At 30.8% G+C, this 22027-nt stretch overlaps 2 protein-coding genes across 3 annotated transcripts; both read left to right on the top strand.

The window, feature by feature from the left end:
* Positions 1–344: 344 nt before the first annotated feature.
* LOC114398006 (60S ribosomal protein L22-2-like) lies at positions 345–1756 on the top strand. Of its 2 annotated transcripts, none has more exons than XM_028360110.1 (3): positions 345–503; positions 696–952; positions 1361–1756. In XM_028360110.1, exons 2-3 carry the CDS (start codon positions 720–722, stop codon positions 1503–1505), a joined length of 378 nt encoding a protein of 125 aa, XP_028215911.1. In that variant the 5' UTR covers positions 345–503; positions 696–719; the 3' UTR covers positions 1506–1756. The 2 variants fall into 2 exon arrangements, with proteins under 2 accessions (XP_028215911.1, XP_028215912.1); XM_028360111.1 differs by having other exon boundaries at positions 396–503; positions 613–952.
* Positions 1757–16121: 14365 nt separating this feature from the next.
* Positions 16122–22027, top strand: LOC114400440 (pescadillo homolog). The gene is made up of 13 exons (XM_028362880.1): positions 16122–16275; positions 16363–16448; positions 16599–16847; positions 16933–17058; positions 17253–17337; positions 17418–17528; positions 17799–17892; positions 17983–18272; positions 19448–19555; positions 19640–19761; positions 20823–21045; positions 21148–21354; positions 21611–22027. Exons 1-13 carry the CDS (start codon positions 16252–16254, stop codon positions 21695–21697), a joined length of 1812 nt encoding a protein of 603 aa, XP_028218681.1. The 5' UTR covers positions 16122–16251; the 3' UTR covers positions 21698–22027.

Below are 22027 nucleotides of genomic sequence, written 5' to 3'. Positions count from 1 at the left end.
CTCAATGTAGCTTTTTATTTCACTATCAATAATATCATGAATTTATTTTTCTACATTTTCTCAACCATTAAGAGAGATAGAGAGAGAGGCAATCCAGATATTTTAAGAGTAATTTTAAATGAATTATTTCTTATTATTACTCTTCATCTTCTTTTAATCTAAATAAAATATATAAGTTACTTGTTAAAATAATTAGATTAAAAGAATGAAATGTGAGGATGAAAAGTAACATTTTAAAACTTGTATCTAATGTTAAATTACATTTAATTTTTTCACTTATAAATAAATAACTTGTGCAAATAATTAGTTTTTAATTTCTGATTTTTAATATTCACACCGAGGACTACAAAACGGAGCGTTTCATGTTATAAGAAAACCTGAGCATGCTTACGGTTCTGGAATCCATCGTATAAAAGCTCAAATCCAAACCCTAAAATACCACCGCCGTTCTCATCTCTCTTCCCAGCCCTCACCTCAACGCTGCATCTTCACGTCGTCTCACGGTAATACTCTTTCATCCTCTATTCATCTTCTATTTCGCCAACAACAAAGGCAAATTAGGGTTTTCACAGTATTTTATTCCCTTATCTAAATTACTTTAGATATTTGAAGGTTTCAGTACTTATTCACTCGATCCCCTTTAAAGTTCAATTAACGTCGTGTTAAATCGCATAAGCATCTTGGTGTTGATGCAGAGGTGCATATAGTAGAGAGGGAAAATGAGTCGAGGAGGCGCAGTAGCAGCAGCGAAGGGAAAGAAGAAGGGTGCTACATTCACCATTGACTGTGCAAAGCCAGTGGAAGATAAGATCATGGACATTGCTTCTCTCGAAAAGTTTCTTCAAGAGAGGATCAAGGTTGGTGGCAAAGCTGGTGCTCTTGGTGACAGTATCACTGTTACCCGCGAGAAGACCAAGATCATTGTCACCTCTGACAGTAACTTTTCCAAACGGTAGCCTTCTTTCTGCCTATTGCTATGCGTAGAATGCGTCGCAATAGATTGCTTACATATGCAAACTATGATAACAAAAGATCTTAAAGTTGTGATTGTGTTTATGGTTGTGTTTGTTGCGGCCAAATGTGATTAATACGGTTGTTTTCTTCAATTCACAACGTCTGAGCAGTGTTTAGGACTTGGATTTAGGCCATGTTTAGATAAAGTTCTCTTTGAGCAGGATGAGAAAATAACAAGTTAAAATGAATTGAGTTTTTCTCATTAGCTAAAATCGACTTATGTACTTAACCCATCGAACTTTTCTAGAAGCTAAGATGCATATTGGGAGAAATTCAATGTATTTTGCCTTTTTATTTTGGTATATGCATGAAGGGTGCAAGTGTTTAACTGCTCGTATGGTTCCAGGTATTTGAAGTACTTGACGAAGAAGTACTTGAAGAAACACAATGTGCGAGACTGGCTCAGAGTGATTGCTTCAAACAAGGATAGAAGTGTTTACGAACTGAGGTACTTCAACATTGCCGAGAATGAGGGAGAGGAAGAAGATTAGTTGTCTGATAATCCTATTTGCTTGTGTTTTGTTTACCCTTTTCCTATACCTAGCTTTCTTTTTGGCAAATATTGCTTGAGATACGATGCTTTGTTTTTATCAGTTGCAATTTAACGGTTTTGATCATTTAAGAATTGCGGTACTATCGGTGTTGAATTGGGAACAGAGTTTACATATTATTCATTGCTGTTTCAGTCTTTAAAATTGTATCATGTTTCTTTCAACAATCTCGAATAATTTACCTTTGCCTACCTCCTTCCGTTCCCTATTTTTCATTCCTAAATTGTATGCTCTTTGTTGATCACTTTTGCTTGTTTGGCCAATGACCATTAGCAGTGGGGGAATGGTTTTTGTATATAGTGCTGTTTCTCGGTTGGGTAAATTTTCCAGTGGATAAGAGTATTTTTGCTGTGGATAGGAATGGATTTTGGGAAAAATTGAAAATTTTAACATTTCTGTCGTTGGATAGAATTCGTTTTGGGTGAGACTCCCAAACTATATCTTATTCTCACTCTAGAAGTAATTTTACTTTATAAACCTAACAAATTTTTTCTTTAACTCCGCTTGTAAAATATCATTACCTAAACACAACTTTTTTTTATAATATAAAATCTAAAACAAGTGGGATTTTAATTGCTTCAAGACGGCACACATGTTTTGACTTCTAACTGATATAACGCTTTTGCTTCAAGACACTGGACGGATTCTATGGTGCAAGAGAAATTAGGACCGTGAGACGTGGCATGTGAACATCTGACGGATGTAATTTCCTTCAGTACCATAGACGTGTTTGTGTCTCATTTTATCCCTGACTCTCTTTCTCTTTTCCCCTTTCTCTCTCTTACTGTACCCCTCCTCCTTCCTGTTTCTCTATTGTTGCCGGAAAAGGTCCTCCTCCGTGCATTAGCGTCATCAGAATGAGCCATTGCGTCAAAGAATTTCTCACCATAATCCAAAAGGCAGAATCGTTCTCCACACCCTCTTCCAGATCCCACAAGAATATTCCTCCTCTTCCAACATATCGGTACCACCACCCATTTTGTCACCAATGCGTTGAATCTCAGCGTCCCCATGCCACAGTGGATTACGTCGTCACCGGCTCCTAGTGCAACAAGGCTGCCAATGACGCATATAAGTTCTTAGTTCTGTAAACCCAACGTGCTCTGGTCTGAAAAATCCGAAAATTATACAAAGTTTCCATCTTTTGATGATTTGAAGCAGAATTCCGATTCTGGGTATTTGTGTATTTGTGCCACGAGACGTTTCTTGGGGTTGAGCTTTTGGTCTACCATGTTCTTGAGAGTGGTGTTTTGGTTGTTGATATGTCTTCAAATTTCTTCTCCAAGCCTATGGATATGTCAAAATTTGGGGTTATTTGTGTTGGGGCCGGCCTAGTGATTCACAATGATTCAAAATTCCAGCATGCTTCACCGTTATTCACCCCCAATGTAGGATTTGTGCAGATTCTGATTCAATTGCCATGGACCCAAGCCATTACCATACATTCCCCTTCATATAAAACAATTATATCAATTAACCAAAGAAAATTCTTGGTTGTTTTCGATTCAAAACCGAAAGACAAGAGAGAGAATCAGACAATGAGAGACAGTTGGGAAAATTGATTTAAAAAAAAAAGGAAAAATAAGTAAATTGTTATTCAGTACTTTATCTTCATGTTACACTCACAATGATCTCCACTGTTAATTATTTTATTATTATATCAAAAGGTCTTTAAAACTTTTGCATGGCGCAAGATATGAGATGGTCATGCATGCTAGACTCCGTCCAAGATTCACACTTTTCCTTTCGATTTTAACTGTCTATTGTGCCAAAATTTCCTTGAATATTAATGGTTGATGCGTTAAGAATCTAGTACGTTATTCATGAGATAATTTAATTGTCAGTGTGTCTGTGAGAAAGCAATGAGTACTACCTCCATCCTTGAATATACGAATTTTTAGAGAAATTTGTTTGTCTTTTTTATATATTTTTTTAATTACCTCTTCATTAATTTTTTCATTATCCAGATATCCTTAATTGCTTTACATATTTTATAGTAAATAAGCAATATATATACTGTAAATTAATAAGAATTTTTTTCGTGAACATTGGGATCAATAACTAGTCACAAATTAATAACATAAATTGCATAATTATTATTTTCTCTCCATAATTATTAATCAGGTGAAAAATAGTTATGTAAAAAAGAAAAACCAGGTCCAATGAAGTATTATTATGAAAAAATAATTATATTTTTGAACAAATTTAATATAACTAATTATTAGGACTGTCTTAGTTATTGTGTATTAGTAGTTAAAAGGTTCTTCTATATTGGAGCAGAGTTAGTAGTTTTCAAGTTGGTGTGATTGACTTCTATCCCCATGACACTGCCTAGTGAGGTCATTGTAATTGCTGCTTATAATGTCTTCTATGGCTGGCCAACACAGAATTCTCTTAAAGATTGCATTTCTATAATTGGTCCTTATACGTTATACCTAAACAAGGATGCATCGTAAGACCGTTATTGATTATGTTTATTTAATCTATACTACACTCGTATAAATGTAATATCATAGATTATTTTAGAGGAATAAAGTTCTGCCAAGGGATTGTGTGTTCATTGAATTGATCATTATCCAAGTTGATTTGAATGGATTATGTATTAACCATATTTTTTAGTCTTGAAAATTTTTAAAAATGATCACGTTAATAATTATTTTTATGACAATTTTTTATATAAATTCTTTTATTAATGATAATAAATGGATGTTAACAGATGAATGAATTTGTCGTATTTTTTTATTTTTAACACTAAATTTTAATTTTTATTTTTTAAAGATAAATTTATCAGCATTCCACACATTCAGGAACGAAAATAACTATTTACCTTTTAATTAATTTTTTTCGTAATTTCACGTTGAAAAGTCATTCTACTAATGTTTTTTTTAACTCGTTTTAAAATATCATTCTCAAAAAGCAAATTAAAATAATAAAACGGATCCTGTCTCCCTACATGTAATACAGTGAAGTTCAGTTTTGTTTCTCCTTCAAAGAGCTAACTATTATTCTTTTTAAGGAAAAAAAAAGAAAATATTTTTCCAGCTAAGAATAACTTAGAGATTGATCTTTTAGATAATAAAAATTATAAAAGCAATTCGTTAGTCTAGAATCTTCTTTAAAGTACAGTAATCACCAACATATTTTGTATTCATATTTATTTTCAATATTAAAATATTAAGAGGCAAGTGGAAGATAAGAATTTAATATTGATATTTTTCTGTCTGTGTACAAAGATTTTATTTATAATACTTTAAATACTTTTTAAAAGTAATTATTATAAAAGTAAAAAACAAATATCATATATTATAGTCATCTATGATTAGACAACAGTATTTTTTTATACTAATAGTGGATTCTAATTAAACATAAATAGTTTTCTGTGATTTAGACATTGTTTTTATAGGAAATTAAATAGATTTTAAAAAAATGAATTTGTAAAAAAATTAATTAACATTTTATAAACTTTTTATATCAATTTTTTAAAATAAATTAAAAACTTGGTGTTAAAATTTTATTTCATCTTCTGCAAACATGAGATTATGTGTGTACCTTATGCAATTACTTGGTAGACAGTAGGGGGACCTCATCCTTGGGCCACTGACTTACTTCAGCGTGCCCTAATCAGTAATCTAACTCCAAAATGTTTTAACCTGCGACCCATAAAGACACGGTCATATCTGTCCTCCTTTCTTTCTCTAAGTTGAATAGCGTAGATATTTGTGCATTGCGTGTTCAAGACTTCAAATGACACTTCGCATTAAAAACGAGCAGTGTTAGTATGTACTACTTTTTAAGACATTCATTCGAAATTTATAAAGAATTATAAAGTCGCTAATCAATAAATTAAATATAAGATTTAGGATGGATTTGATTGTGTGGAAAGGATAGAAATAAAAGAGAAATGAAGAAGAAGTATCTGAATCAAAGTAACAGCGTAAGACACACAAATTTTTAAAATTTTCTTTTAACTTTGTAGCAATTTGAATGCAACCAAATCACCCCTTTAGTTCGATAGAATTAAATAAATTATAGAAGGAAAAATTGTATTAAAATAAGTAAGATATACGGAAATAAATTTTTTAAAATTTTCCCTTCATTTTACTTCTTTTATCCTCTACAAATGACCAGAAAGTGTTGTATATTGATTTCATAACAAGTTTTCTAAAATCACATTAAAATGTTAGCTAATGTAATTTTAGAAAAATGTTCATGTTGAAAAATCAATTATAATTAATTATGAGTTAAAGTAATTTTAAAAGTATTTTTTGTATTAAATAGAAAAAAATCATACTAAATTTTGCTAGTAACTTATTTTTAGAATAGTAACATGTAAACATAAATAAATTATGTCATTTGAAAATCAATTAATTTGAGCAACCTTCATTACATTGTTTTCTCTGTTAATTTGAATATACATTGAATAATATATGTTACTGACATAATATGTGCTAACATCATGTCTGCATGAAATAAAAAATAAAATATCTTTGTGCATCTGTCACTACACTAGCATTGCTTGCGTTTTAAGGATTCTTCTACGTTGGCAGCACTGTCTTTGTATGTCCCCCTCTGATCTTAGGGTTCAATTTCCAACACAAGCTAGTAGCAAACGACATGCAGAACTAAAATGAGCCAGCACAGCCAGTGACCCCCCACTTTGTAAGGCAAATTTCCACTTTGAGTGGTGCTTGGTTTCTTCTTTGAGAACAGAGAAATTAAAGAGTATTTGGTTTTGGACTGTGATAACTGATAACATCCATTCCATTATGTATTGATCATTTGCTTACACAACTCCACTGTCACCTCATCCCTCTCTTCTTCTCAATCTCAACATTGTCTGTCTCTTTGCCTAAGAAGTACCACTTCATTGCATCATCTTATTCGTCACAACTTGGTCAAGAGTGCTTCAGTCAAAAACTCAGTAACCTAAGGGACTCATAGTCTCCTGCATTAATTACTCAATATTGATTAGCACTGAATTCTTAAAAGAAACAAGAAATTTCTTAATTTAAAATTGCAAGTTGAACCGTACTATTAGACTCATTAGTCACTACTAGAGAGATCTCCAGCCCTCATAACATACTATACCAAATGATTATTATACTCTCAATAATTTTAAATCTCGTCACAGTTTCTTCAAATAAATATTCTTTCTTATTTTAAATGAAAAAAAATTAAATGCAATATTTTATATTTTCATCACATTAAATGCATATACTTTTTATTTTATAAAATATTAAAGAATCAGTATAAAAACATAATAAGTGAAATATAACACTATCCTTATACTTCTTGTGATCCTTTTTATAGAATTTAAACAAAAGCATATCTTCATCCTTTTTATAAAACCCCCTTTAAAATATCTATTGCATTGATTTTTTACATAAAATTCTTTCTAATTCAATATTTTTTTATTGATATACAATAAATGTGATAAGATATTTTTTTTATCTCTTATGAAGATAGGAAAAGATCGTCAAGCAAAACTTCTTCGCTTATTTACTTTGTCTTTTCTTATAGAATGAAAAAATATATTTTAAGTAGATATATATTAATTGATAAAGAATCGGGATTTAAACAAAACGAGGTCTCAATTTTGAGGACAAAACAAAAAATAATATTAAGTTACAGTGAATCCTTTTGTTTAAAAGTTAACTAGTAGAAGTAGTTTTGATAAATTAATTTTGAACAGTTGAATGTAAGTGTTGTGTTTAAATTGAATTTATTTAAATGTATAGTTTTTGTTAGAAAGTATAAAGATTAATTTTATAACGAAAAAAAAAAGGTCTAAATGAATCTGATAAATGACGACTGGCGTAAGAATAGGATTCGCTCAAACAGTCCTATGCATTATTAGCTCATTTCCTTACCTATCCAAACAAAGTGGAAGTGAATTAATTAAAGGTAGTTCATTTTGCTAAGAAAGCTCTCGCTTGAAATTAATTTGATTAATTTAAAAAAAGAAAGCATATCTAGATTAACAAAAATGGATAGACAACTCTTGCTCAGCACTGTATATCATGAACACTTCAAATTATGAACGACTACGAGTCATAATAGTGAATTTATTTCGAAGCAAAATATCTATAAATATCATTAATTTGAGAGTTTTATCGACAATTATACACCTAATCAAATTTAGAGAGAAAACTATAAATAGAGAATATTTTGCAATAGATTAATAGTTTAGTCCATGATATATAGCAATCTAAGTAAATTGTAACGAAACGAAGTTAAGAACTAATATATATGAGCTGCTCTATTTTTTTGTGTCGACATCACATAGTGCATCAATGAGCTAATCAAACTAAGAAAACAATATTTAGAATTTTGAAGTGTATTTGTGAGGGAGAAGCAGAAGCAGAGAACAATGTACACTCAAGAGGCATGATTCTGAACAGAACACGTGATCTCTCTTCAAATCCTTGTGTTTCTAACTAGTCTGAAGTTTTGCATGGATACATTCCAATTTCCAATTGACCCTGCAAAAAACGAATCACATGAAAAGCTCTGTTTCTGAAGGCAACAGTCAATTTTTTTATTAATGAAAGTCCACTCATATGTCATATCCCCTTGAATTTGCCACTCAGTATCAGTAGTGCAAAAATGTATACATGGAGAATAATGAAATTTACATTTGCAGGGATATATGAGAGAAAAGGGGAAGGGGAAGACCACCTTGGTTCTGCAATTACCAAGAATCATTGATCATCTTACCAAAATTGAATTGAATTGGGTTGTGCAGTGTGGTGAGCTTAGAAGAAGAAATAAAATGGTAGGAAAATCAAGCTGGAAAAGGAGAGCACGTGCAAAATAAGCTGGAGCAAGCATCAGGAATGTTGCACGTGCCCTGCTTCTCCAGCAAGACCTAGCCACCAATGAACCAAATTGGAAAGGGTTGAGAGTGGCATGCCATGAGAAAAGCTAATGCATATTTATATAGCGTGAAGAAGAGATGGAAGGAGAGCAATTAGTAGATGTGTGTCAGTGTGGAAAAGAAATTAAGACATTGAGTATTGAAGTGGCCATTCTTTAAAGACCCAAAATGAGCTAAAGAAGCAATATGAACTTCCACGACGTACTTTGCGTATGCTTTCGAATAAATATACAGGCCCGCCCTTCCCCTTTCATTTTGGCTCTTCTATTCTCTAGTAACATTTATTGTCATCATCAAAAATATATTTATTAATTTACTTCGGGATACTTGCTTTGTGGCCACTGCCTCTGATAACAGTCATGCTACCATAGATTTGACCTTTAAATTTCACCCGGCCCCACTGAATCTTTATTCTCACATGATCATCAATAGTTTCTCTCTTTTTTTTTAATATCACTAGTATTTTTATAAAATACAACCTTACCGAAACTAGATAATATTATTATAAGTAACAAATTTCTCTTTAAATATTTAGGTAGAGTTTGATTTACTTTTTTGAGATTAAAGTTTCAAAAATTAATGTGTATCTAAATCTTTATAAATATTTCATATTTTTTTAATCTCAATTCAATTTCACATTTCGTGTATTCCTTTAAACTAAAGAAATCTTTAATGTTATTACATATTCACATTAAATTATAACAATTTTTTACGTGATTTGATTCTTGTGTTTGGTGGTATTGTTCATGGATTCATCGTTTGATTGAATAAAGATGCACTCGATATTGTTGCTTATGTAAGTGTCAGTTTTGTGGGGCACTTTCTGCCGCCCAAAGCAATCCCACTTTTTGAAAGAATTGAATTACTAACACAAGACGAAAAAAGGCAACTAGAACTGAGGAAATGACACAAATGGATTAACTCAAAGCACTGTGTTTTCTACTTCTCTAACAAGAAAAAGCTTGTGTTCGCTAACAAATAACAACCGTATTTATTACTATTAGTGAAAATTTGTAAGAAGAGGAAGAGCAGTTAATTTTATATGGCATGTCAGAAGTTAAACAAAACGTGGAGATTAAGGCGGTGAAAAAGACAATGGTAGGTGAAAGAGGTGGTAAAAAAGGTGCAGTATTTAAAGGGAGAGTGATAGCGGCGAAGGCATGCACAGATACGAAAATGGCATAAACACGAATGAAAGAAAGATTGCGTGTTGGGCGCAAGATTTTTTATTTTGGAAGGAAAGAGGGAGGAATACACCTGGAGAAGTTTGGGCATTTTTAGAGCCCAACACAAAACACTTCCAAGGCCAACTCTTTCTTTTATCTAATTTCTACAATTATTTACTCTTACACATCTATGAATCAATGCATCTTCAACCCCTTATTCATGAATGTGATAATTCAACCTTACATAAAAGCAAATTTATTAAACAATTCTAAATCTTATCTTTTTTTAATTTATTTTACTATGGTAAGTACCAATACTTTGTTTCATTGTTATTTATTTATTTAAGTAGAAATGATACAGTAATTTAGAAATTGTACATGCAACTTTAAATTGAAATAATTTTAAAATTTAATGTGATTTAATAAAAAAATTACATTTTTCATTTTTCTTTGTTTTTGAGTTTTTGTAATTTACATTCGGATTATAAATGTCATTATTAATTGTGTTGTCTCAAGAAAGTATAAACAACAATATATCTGTAACATTAAATATTAAATGTTAAGTACATCTTTAATGTTATTACTTAAAAACTATTAATTACTATTTTAAGAGTAGCACTAATTAAATGATTATTATATTTTATAATAAAAATATTAAAATTAGATTATAAACACATTGAAATTCACGACAAAATCCATTAGTAAATATCTTGGGGACATCAGCTAACTTTTAAAATAATAATAATTAAAAAAGGTATTACAACTTTTGGGAATGCATCTATTGCCGCAATATTTTGGACAAGGTTGACTCGTACACTTTTCGTAACTTGCAAGGCTGAAGCCTTGAGGGGATGTTGCCTCCTGAACACACTTCTCTGTCGGTTCGATAAACTTTTTCACCGGTAAGAATTAAATTTGGAATGATACTAGTAATTACTATACCTAAATTTTCGTTTTTTTCTTTTATTTTCAAAGACGGTATATAAATTAAAAAAATATAGTTACTGATTTCAATTAATGTTTAAATTATTTTCATATTTTAATAAGATTTATTTATTATTTTACTTTTATTTATATTAAGTGTGCAATATTTTTTAATCCAAAAAGTGTCGCACAGTCATTTATATAAAAGAAAATTACACACCGATCACATAAAATAATTTTTTACTATCATCTAATTATAATTATTATGATAAATTTATTAATTTTTATAATAATTATCTTTAAAATTATATAAAATATTTAAAGATACAAACATGATTAAAAACATATAATTCATGTTATCTTATAATTTTAAATAAACAGACAAATAATAACAACTTTTTTCTTTCAAAAGTAAACGAAAAAATAATAAATATAATAATATTGAATTATAGGAAAATGCTAATAAGTATTCTTGAAGTATTAAATATAAGAGATATATTGTTTTTTTGGTTTAGTCGTATCCTCCTCTTAACATAATTATAACATTTTAAAGAAAAAAAAGAAAGCAATAAAAAAATATTTTCTGTTGAAATATTTTTGTGGAAAAAATATTATAAAATTTTTAGAAGATATGAAAAAAAAATAAAGGTTTAATTGCACTTTTTATCTCCAACTTTAAATTTTTGCAATTTTTTTCCAATAAATTAATTTGACATATTTTACATCTAAATTTTGATAAATTTATGAATTTTATCCTTTTCATTAATCCATTAATAAACATGAAAATTTGAGGTAAAATTTGTCAAAAAAAAAAGTTAAGGGCAAATTAGGTAAAAAAAAAATGGATGCAAAATTGCCAAAATAAATTGGGATAAAAGTATAATTATGTTAGAAGTAAGATGAGGGAGGATAAAATTTACAATTTTCTTAAAAATTAAAAATAAAATACACCAAATTAATTTATTTGAGATAAAAATCATCAAAAATTAAAAAGTCCCGGAAAAAAAAGTGAGTTGAGCCGAAACGTAAAAAGACGGGGCAAATAGGCACTTCCTTGACAAATTAAAACATAGGCCCGGGCTCGTTATAAGTGTGAAGGTTTGGGTTTGGGTTTGGGTTTAGTTGCCTTCCCTTCACTCCTTCATTTTCTTCTTTATTGTATTCTGGTTTGATTCTCTACCTCGCTGAACTGGTAACATTTATCCCCCTCGCTACCTTTATGTATTTGTACCCTGTTTGATTCAGCCCCTTTATGAGCTTCATTTCATTGTCGTACATCATGTGTTTGCTTAGTTATTGTGAGTGAGAGGATGAAGGTGAGAAACGCAAACTCTTAATCCTTTTCTAGGGGGTTTAATTAAATAACAATATCTAATGTGGCAGAATAAATCATTTTAATTGGTTGCCGGTAGAAAAGAGCTTTATACCGAGTAAGGTTGTTAAAATCAATATTTTACTAAAATTGGAAGGGATTTTGAAAATTGTAATTCGAATAGTAAGATCCCATGTTCTTGGCTAAAATAATATAAAATATATATATATATATATATATATATGTATATATATATATATATATATATAATATGTGCATAAAAAAAGAATGTTTAAATCAGAGCATGAAATAAACTTAAACTAAAAATTCAAAAATCTTAATAAATCATAAATTCATAACATAATTGAAACTCATAATTATATGTTATGTTTTACTTAATTTTTTATTACTATTATTTAGTTTATTGTATTATGTGTTATGTTTCAAATAGTTTGTTATTTTTTATTATGTTTATTGTTGTTATTATTTATTATATTATATGCTATGCTTATTTTTTTATAATAAAAAAAAAAGAAAAAGCTAAACTTAATCTAAGATAGAAGTTCGGCCTCTATTGCATTAGATCATTGTGGACTGTGGTCTGTGGAGTTGTCCGTGGTTCATCCAGAAGCAAATGGAGTCACTTACGATATGGCTTCTGGAAGCTTTGATTCAAGACAGTTACTTTTTGCACCCATTATGGTTTCTGCATTCTATTCTATGTGAATTTTAAGGAGGTGTTAAAAAACTATTTTGGTATAAAAAAAATCTTTTAAACTTTAAAAGACTTTGTAAGAATGCAGGGACTTTTAAGATTTTTTAGAAGATTTTTATGATTATGGTTTTATAGTTCAAATTCAAATGAATTTATAAAATATGAATTCATAAGATTTGAGATGACATTATGAATTTTTAGGATTTTAAAAGATTCCATAAATTTTTAAAAATATTTAAAATTATTGATAAAAATATATGAAATTTGTCTACCTAACACTTTAAATAAAACTCATCTTATACAACAAACCATAAATATGTTACACAACAAATTAATTTTCCTTAGTATATTTACAAGCACAATAGGTTGATTTTTCTTCAATCATCAATTATGTTAATTGTATAAAAACTATATACCATAGCCTCTGTTAGTAGTATGGATACTTGTAATCATTCTTACAATAACAATCCCATCAAACAAAAAATATGTATAACAATTATTTTAAACTTCATTTATATAAATGTGCACTTATACACGAGTCAACTTTTTTCACATTCATTAAATTATATATTTTCCATGTGAGTATATCATATATATTCAGATTCATTTATGTGTATAAGCATGTGGTCAATATATCCCCAAATTCAAAAAATTGAAAAAATCTCTCATATCAAACATTTTATGGCATGTTGACCATTGATCGAAAGAGTACAAAAATTATGAATGTCTACTGCTTTCAACAGAGAGACGGGAGATTGTGTATGATGGAAAAAACACATGTCAATTTGCAGAAGAAGAAAAAAGTCTCATGAAATCTCAAGGATTTATGTTAAATTTTTTAATGAGTATTTTCTCATTAAAATTCATCTTAAGATTTTTTTTTCTTCTAAATTTGTATATTTTTTAATATCATAAGACTTTGAGTACCATCGGACTTTATTGAATTTCTTAAAAAAATCCTAATAGTCTTTATTGAATATCACAAGGTTTATTTCTATTATTTAAAAATCTTGATTGAATATCTCAAAACCTTGTTACAAAAAAAAGTCTATTAAAATCCTTTGGAATCCTATTTGAATACACCCTCCCTTGAAACAAATCGAACGAGCAAAAATGTTCAAAGGGATCTCTTTATATTGAAGTTGCAACCAAAATTGTCATAATAGGCAAAGGCAAATGGATTGACCCATTATGTCATCACGTTGGACTAAGCTCAACCCAAAAAAATGTGGCATAAATAGAAAATTTTAATTTGGATTGGCTTGATTGACTTGGCCAAACTAAAATAAAGGCATAAATACAACCAGGCTTATTTTGTCCCTTTATAATTTTAGCTTCTTAATTTAAATTATATAAATTTAGAAGAATTAAAAAACAAAACCAACCAATATGGGTCAACCTAATGGACCAACGAATTAGACCGAGCCACAAAATAATGTAGACCATATGGAATGGAAGCTACTTTGACTCATTTTTCATGCTTGGCCTAATGAGTCCGGCTTGACCAAGGTCAAACCACTTGTTTTGATAGCTCTATATGCAACCCACCATTGAACCCTAGCCTCCACCAACTTATTGTTTGTGTGCCCCGACTACCTAATGGGATCTCCACCCATAGCCTTATCTATTTGTTGTTTTCTTCTTGCACCCACCATAATAGCAAACATTGACGCGACCACTGACCAAGGTAACCACCATCGATGAAGGTACCTTGTGACAATTTGGGAATATAATCTTATTCGCATCCGTTCCTTTTTGAAAAACTTAATTCTAATTAACAAAATCATGATATGTATTCATTTGTGTACATTTCCAAAAATGCAAATCCTAAACTTGTTTTCGTATATTTTTTATTATTGGATCCTTAACACAAAATTTGCTGAATGTTTTTGAATTTTAAAATCTATAATTAGTTTTAGTTAATTATGGACCAAGCAATCTGAAATTAACTAAAACTAATTATGGATCTACAAATATGAAAATGTTTAACAACTTTTGTTTTTCTGTTATGAATTCGGCGTTATGGAAAATAATCACATAAAATTATCTCCTACATGTTATATGTGACAGTGGAGAATAACCTTTGTTAAAAGTGTGACAAATAAAGAGAAGCACTAATACTAACAAACGAAAATATCAACGATTTATTTTGAATATCAGTTTCTAGTTCCCAATCAACAACGGGTAGATCAATGGGACATACACGAATACATACTTTACAAGCAATGCATTTATCAAATTAAGAATGTATTTGACCACAAAAACATTCTAATGAGATTATTTTTTCATAAGGATATCAAATAGTTACGAGCAATCGATTTGCGTGAAATAGAATAATCATGAAACCCTGACCAATGTACTATGGAGAAAGGTGAATGTGGTATGTATAAGGAAACAAAGTCGCATCTAAAGATTATAAGGTCTAAGGCCAAATTTATATTCAAAATTTAATTTAATACACTTTGTAAAATTTTTAATTTTTGTTGTCAATTACAAAATTAGTTATCAAAATTTTATAATTTAGTATATATAACATTTTACTGTAAGTAGATAAAATGACAATCTCATTCAACATATTATTGGGTGTAGGTAATATTAAATCAGATAAAAGGTTTCAATTTTTAGAATTCTAAATAAAAAATAAATTAAATTGACTCTCAATCAAGTATTTAAATACTAATATAATATGTTTACAAAATGATCACATGAATTTTTTTTAGCTAAATGTGTGATCATGTCATCAACATTTTCATCAAAATATTTTTTTATTCATATCAACCACAATTTCATTGATTAAATTTAAATTTTGTACTAATTTTAATAATTTTTTTAGGTAAAGAGAATGTAGATTCTAAAATGGATATAAAATATTTTTCTTGAAATTTTTGAAATAAATTATAAATTATAAATTATACTTAAATGGTTTACAATAACAATTACATTCATATCTTAAGATTATGTAGTCTTATTAATAACAAATAATACATCATATCATAACAAAATTTATCATTTAATAATTTAAATTAAAAAAAACTAAGACCCAAAGAGCATCTTCAATGTGAGTTTTTTGAAGGGTTTTCTTAAGTGAAGAAACTATTTCTTACCGTTTCTTTCCCATTAGAACAAATCAATGCGGCAAGGAGAGTTTCTAGAAGATAAGATTTGTATCTCTTGGAAAAAATTGTTTCTTAGCAATGAAAAAATTATTTGACACATAAAAACACTGTAATTAAACCATAATTAGGTGAAAATAAAAAAAAATATAGAAGTATGAGTTTCTTGAAGTTTCTTACCATTGAAGCAAAATTGTGTATGGTTTTCTTACATCGACATAATATTGCGGGAACCACAAAAAGTAACTTAAGAAACTCACATAAGAAATTTTCATTGAGATTCTCTGCTGTAAAAATTGGGGGCCTAAGGCAGCCCGGGGAGGAAGAAGGGTAACGTTGAGATATTAGATATTATGGAGGTGTAAGTAGAATCATGGTGCAGGAAGCAACTGCCTCGATTCAAGACTCTTTATTAAACTCTTAAAACGTTGAGCCCGTTGGCCCAATTGTCCCTAAAACTCCAGCATCTCAGCGCCGTCGCGAGCCCCTCATATATACTGTCTTAAACCCTACATCCCCTTCGGTCGGTCGTAACTGCGTTTTTCTCTTCTTCTTCTTCTTCGCATAATAGCAGCAACAATGGTGAAGCACTACAGACCCCCGGTGAGTGACTACTGTACACGAGTTTTAGCTTCTCTCATGAAATTACTTCTTTCTTTTTTATCTTAGCTTTATTCGTTTGTGTTGCAGGGGAAGAAAAAGGAGGGAAATGCTGCCAAATTTGTCATTAGGTCACAAGCAATCAAGCAGCTTCAAATCAGTCTACCCCTTTTCAGGTACGTACTTTACAGAAACAATCGGAGGAAAACGAGGGTGCCTTTGGGTTGAAATTCGTTTGGCTGAATCATTTATATCTGATATCATTTGGAAGGAACTTGCATATCTTTAGTGACTCTGATTCTTAGTTTTCCTTTTACAAAATTTAGGAAACTATGTATTTTGAAAGGTGTAACTCCAAGGGAGCCTAAGAAAAAGTTCAAGGGAACTCATCAGACTTATTACCATGTCAAGGATGTTTCCTTCCTTCATCACGAGCCTTTGGTTGAAATACATAGAGCAATACGAGTGCATGAGAGGAAAATAAAGAAAGCCGAGGCAAAGAAAAACCATGAACGTGCAAACAGGCTGCGCCAGAAAACACCCAAACCCAAGATCGATAGGATTATTCGGCAGAGGTTTGTTTGAATTTGTTGATTACAGTTTATGCATTGTAACTGGTGATGCATTTCCCGTTTAATTGATTATTCTTTGAATTTACAGGTACCCGAGATTTGTGGATGCACTTGGAGAATTGGATGACTGCCTTACAATGGTGCACCTTTTTGCAGCATTGCCTGCATCAGAGAGTAAAAAAATTGACGTGGAGTGTGTCCATAAATGTCGAAGGTATACATGTGGAATTTGAACAACTTTGAATTAATATGTAATGAGGAAATCAGCCTTTGTGGCTTTATCTTTCCTTTGGAAATAAGGAGTTAAACATGTTTTGGTAAAATCTTGTTGGTATTTTCTGGCATTTGTTTTGAAAAATGTGAAATTTTCTTGCTGATATGATTTTTATCTTCTGTATTTTCATCCAGATTGGCACATGAATGGCAAGCATTTGTATCTCGCACTCACAAGTTAAGAAAAACATTTGTATCTGTGAAAGGCATATACTACCAGGTACCAATTTTGCATTTTTAGATGTTTAGTAATCTTAACTGTATATGTCATTGATAGTTTGATTTCTGTTGTTTGTGCAGGCTGAGGTCGAGGGCCAGCCAATAACATGGTTAACTCCTCATTCACTACAACAGGTTGTATCCGATGATGTTGACATTACTACCATGCTAAACTTTCTGCAATTGTATGAGGTTAGTTTCATATTCATGTTGTATTTAATGTTTTCATTCTGCCAATACGTCAACATTATTTAACAGGATTATAGATCTGTATATTTTAATCATGTAAATAATGTAAATAAGTTCTGGTGTTGTGTTAAGATCATATGTTAACCAGAACCAAATTTAGCAACCTAACCCCCTGGTTGTTTTATTAGGCATGCATCTCCTAATCCTTCATATTCAACCATATACTTGGATTGCTGACTTTTATTAATGTCTTAATCTTCTATAATGATACAGCCTCTTCTTAGTTTTGTCAATTTCCGCCTCTACCATTCTATAAATTTGAAGTATCCCCCCATACTTGATCCTCGGTTGGAAGCTTTGGCAGCAGGTACCATTTTTCTCAACTCAAATGGAACTTCAGAAATTTGTTTCTCTGCATTATGTATCTGGTGATTAAATATCTTTTCAAATCATGCAGATCTATATGCTCTGTCAAGGTATGCCAGTGCCAATACCAGACCCTCTGTACTGAATTCTGAAGCTTCTCAAGCTGAATCTGAACAAGTGGAGACCAAGCAAAAGGAGGCAGAGACTGGAAATGAAACATCTGAACTAAGACTTGCTCAACTTCAGCATCAACTTCCTTCTAATGAACCTGGTGCACTAATGCATCTTGTTGAGGAAGTGACTGGTGAAGATGAAGAGGATCAGGATACAAAAGACTGTAAAAAGCTCTTTAAAAATATGAAATTCTTCGTAAGCAGGGAGGTAAGACCTTTTGATTTTTTAGCACCACTTTTTTAAAAGTATTTTCAGTCAATGGTTGGGAATTTGTGCTCATAGTATTTGCTGAGTCACATTTCATTTTTTTTGGAAGGAAAAGTAATAGATAGGTATTAGTGATGATAATAATTAGGAACACATCTTAAAGAATTAAACTCAGAGCTAATAACATGTACATATATGGGACATATCATAATGACAACGATTCTCATATTAGGAATGTAAGAACTTTAAATTTGCACTATACAACTTTTGTTATTAATGGCGGAAGGCCAAAATTCCGCCATATAAACACGCCAGTGCACCTTATGGGGCCACCATGGCGGGCTTCCCTTCATAAATAGCCTATGGCGGTTGGCAAAACATCTGCCATGCCATGGCCGCTATTTAATAACACTGTATACAACTATGCATGGATGGTCATGATTAATAGTTTGTAATCACATGATCATTTAGAAGTCAAGTGCATTTAACTTTTAATCTTGACCATTGAAATAAAATCCAATTGTGTAAATTTTCTCATTTTTTACAATAACCAAGTCTAGGAATATTGTCTGATATGTATGAATTTCTCTTAGAACTTGAATGGCTGTTGAATTTTTGCTAGATGTTGTTGGATAATTTGTAAATATTATCTTAAATAGGCAGTTAAGGTTGTTGGCCAAAACCATCTCAATCTTTAAGATTTAATATTGTTCGCAAGGTCTTTGGTTTGATTCTTACTAGTAAACTTTTAGTGGAAAGTTATTTACTTATATGTTGGTAGCCATTGTAAACCCTTGCTAAAGCTTTTCCTCTCCTAAACCTATCTGTATGAAGAAAAAAAGAGAATTACTTTTATTTTTCGTGGAATATCATGGAGGTATATGCCAAATACTTCAACATACTTAGTTTAGTCTTTTTAATGTTTTGTATTGCAGTTGTTATTATTTGTAATTTATAATGTGAATTTGTGTACTGTTGCTACATGAATAATTTTTTGAATGTTTCAGCTTATTTATATTGTTTAGATTGATGTAACATGACGCAATACATCTGGTTGCATTTTTGTTAAAAAAAATGTTGCCTTTTTTAAAACTTAATGTTAAAAATCTTAATAATTTCCTTGTGGTTGTGTATGGTTTGACATTACTTGCATCTGTTTTGGTCTAATTATTCAGGTACCAAGGGAATCGATGCTTTTTGTTATTCCTGCTTTTGGTGGCATAGTTTCCTGGGAGGGAGAAGGGGCACCTTTTGGGGAATCTGACCAGAGCATTTCTCATCAGGTTTGTGACTAAGCATACCATTTAGGTGTCCTTATATTTTATACCTTCCTTTTAGGTTTACTTACTATTGCTTTCATGTGTTAGATTGTTGACAGGGAAGCACAAGGACATCGGTTCCTCTCAAGAGAATACGTTCAACCACAGTGGGTATATGACTGTGTGAATGCACGAATTATTTTGCCAACTGACAATTATTTGGTGGGAAGGTATGTTTCTTTTATAACTACCGTTTAGGACTGATTGTAGTAATTCACAATTTCTCTCTTAACTCTTACAATGTGCCTTCTTCAATAATTGAAGTTGCATTATCAATGCCTCTCTTTTTTGGTTCATTAGGGGACTCTTGCTGGTTGTAGTGGTCTTGGTAGGAATGTGCTATTTTATTTGTCTGAGGAAATTAAGATTTTCTTCAAGGATCATGATATATTTCTGGGGAATCATTTGTCTATATATGCTTTCATCTAACCATTTTGTTTGATGAATTTGATACTAATCAAATAATTGTTATCTAAATTTGAAAATATAGAAACCACACTTGCATTTTCTAATGCACAGGCACTCTCCCCATGTTGTGGCATAAACCTTATGGATCAGCAACTTTGAGTGTCTTATTCTATTTAGGTAGATAAATCCCAACCTAATAGACGGTGAATAGTTACTTTGAAGTTTCAAAATTACCCTTCTCCTTGAAGAAAGTATGGGCAGGATTGCAATTTTTCCCTATATTGACTAGGAATATAATAAAAAATGAATTTACTAGCTTGTAAGAGTGTCTATATGCTAGTATTTTATGTTTATTATTTGAATTATATTTTGCTAAACTAGATAAATTAGTAAGTATCAATCTTATTTGATAAATTAAGTTAGAAAACTGATCTATGTAGATTCGTATTTAATGTGAGATTGAACGATGGATAAATAACGTATTGTATACAATGAAAGAGTGAGTTGTATTAAAAGCACAAGGGTATTTTTGTGCAGTTTAGTAAAAAAAATTCTCATTTAATGTATGCGCATTAATGGATTAATAATGAAGTCACAAAACCAAATATACCGGATTTATGAAAATTAGTTCCACAATTTAGTTGTCCTAACCAAGTCATTGATTATACATTAACCTGAGGGGAACAGTTTAGAAAAATCGATACACTTTGATGCATACCCATATACAAATGTCTTCAATTTATGAAATTTCTTTGTATACTAAAGAGAGCCTATATGATTTTAATGATTACTGCAATGGCTAAAATGTTTCTTTTGTCAACAGGACTCCTCCACCACATTTGTCACCTTTTATTAACTACGATGAAGAAGGAGCATACATTCCTGATTATGCAAAGACCATTAAACACTTGCAAGCTGCTGCCAGAAAGGAAATCCTTCCACTTCCAGGTGTTGGGAAGGATGCTCTGGAAGATCCTCAAAATCTTCTGGTTGAAGGTATCATTGATCGAGCAGAGGCTAATGATGCAGCTCAGAGAAAGCAGAAGGTATGCATGTTGTGAGAGCATAATCATAGTGGCATGCGTGGAGAGGATCCTTTTTTGTTTACTCTTATACAAAAGTATTTCAAATGAATGATTGCATTGCAGATGATGATTCTGGAGCAGCAATACCGTGATGATTTGAAAAAAGAACTTCAAGGTATTACATGTACCTCAGCAGGTTCTATAGAAACATCTACTGAAGTGGTACAGACTGGAGAATCAACTACCAGTGTTCATGAAAATATTGATCATGATGACATGGGTAAACTTATGTTGTCACGTAAAAGGAGGGGGCTAGTGAAAGCCATTGAGGTAATAACTTTTTTTTATTCTCCTTATGCCGAGTTGAGATACTTAATTAAAAGCAGGGCTTTACCTGTGAATTTTTTTTCTTCCTTTCCAATTATCTGTCTGAGCTTACAATTAAAATACTTTTGTTCTCTAATTAATTCTCCGAATCTAACCAGTTGCAAAGTGACAGATTGTCTTTAAATATAGTAGGTGTGTTTTTTCAGTTCTGATTTTTTACCTTTTTCTTTTACTTTGTTCTTGAAATTCTGCCGTTCAGAAATCTAGGGAACGGAATAAAGCTCAGACTGATCTCATTAAACAACGGAAAAAGAAAATTGATGAAGAGCAACGGCAAAGGAGTTGAAGAGATGCCGCATTCACCAGGATTCCAGCATTGACTTCATTCTGTTTTGTAAGGCCAAATGAAAAGAAATCATTTGTTTTAGCACTGGATGTTTTTATAACATCTCAGATAAGATTAAACTATGGTTAGAGACTAGGGGTATTTAAAATCGAATTAAATTATATATTATATTGTCAAAGTGATAATCTTGTATTTTAAAATGAGCAGATTACCTGATTGAGTTCGGAAAGTGTAATCGATTTTACAATCATCTTCTTTTGTTAGGGTCCTTTTGATTTAAAGATATGAAAGTGAATTGGGATGACAAAAGAGGAAATGTTTAAATTAAAA

The sequence above is a fragment of the Glycine soja genome, chromosome 19 (assembly GCF_004193775.1).
Source record: "Glycine soja cultivar W05 chromosome 19, ASM419377v2, whole genome shotgun sequence".
In the NCBI taxonomy this organism is placed as follows: Eukaryota; Viridiplantae; Streptophyta; class Magnoliopsida; order Fabales; family Fabaceae; genus Glycine; species Glycine soja.
This window is presented reverse-complemented; position numbering and strand designations above follow the sequence as displayed.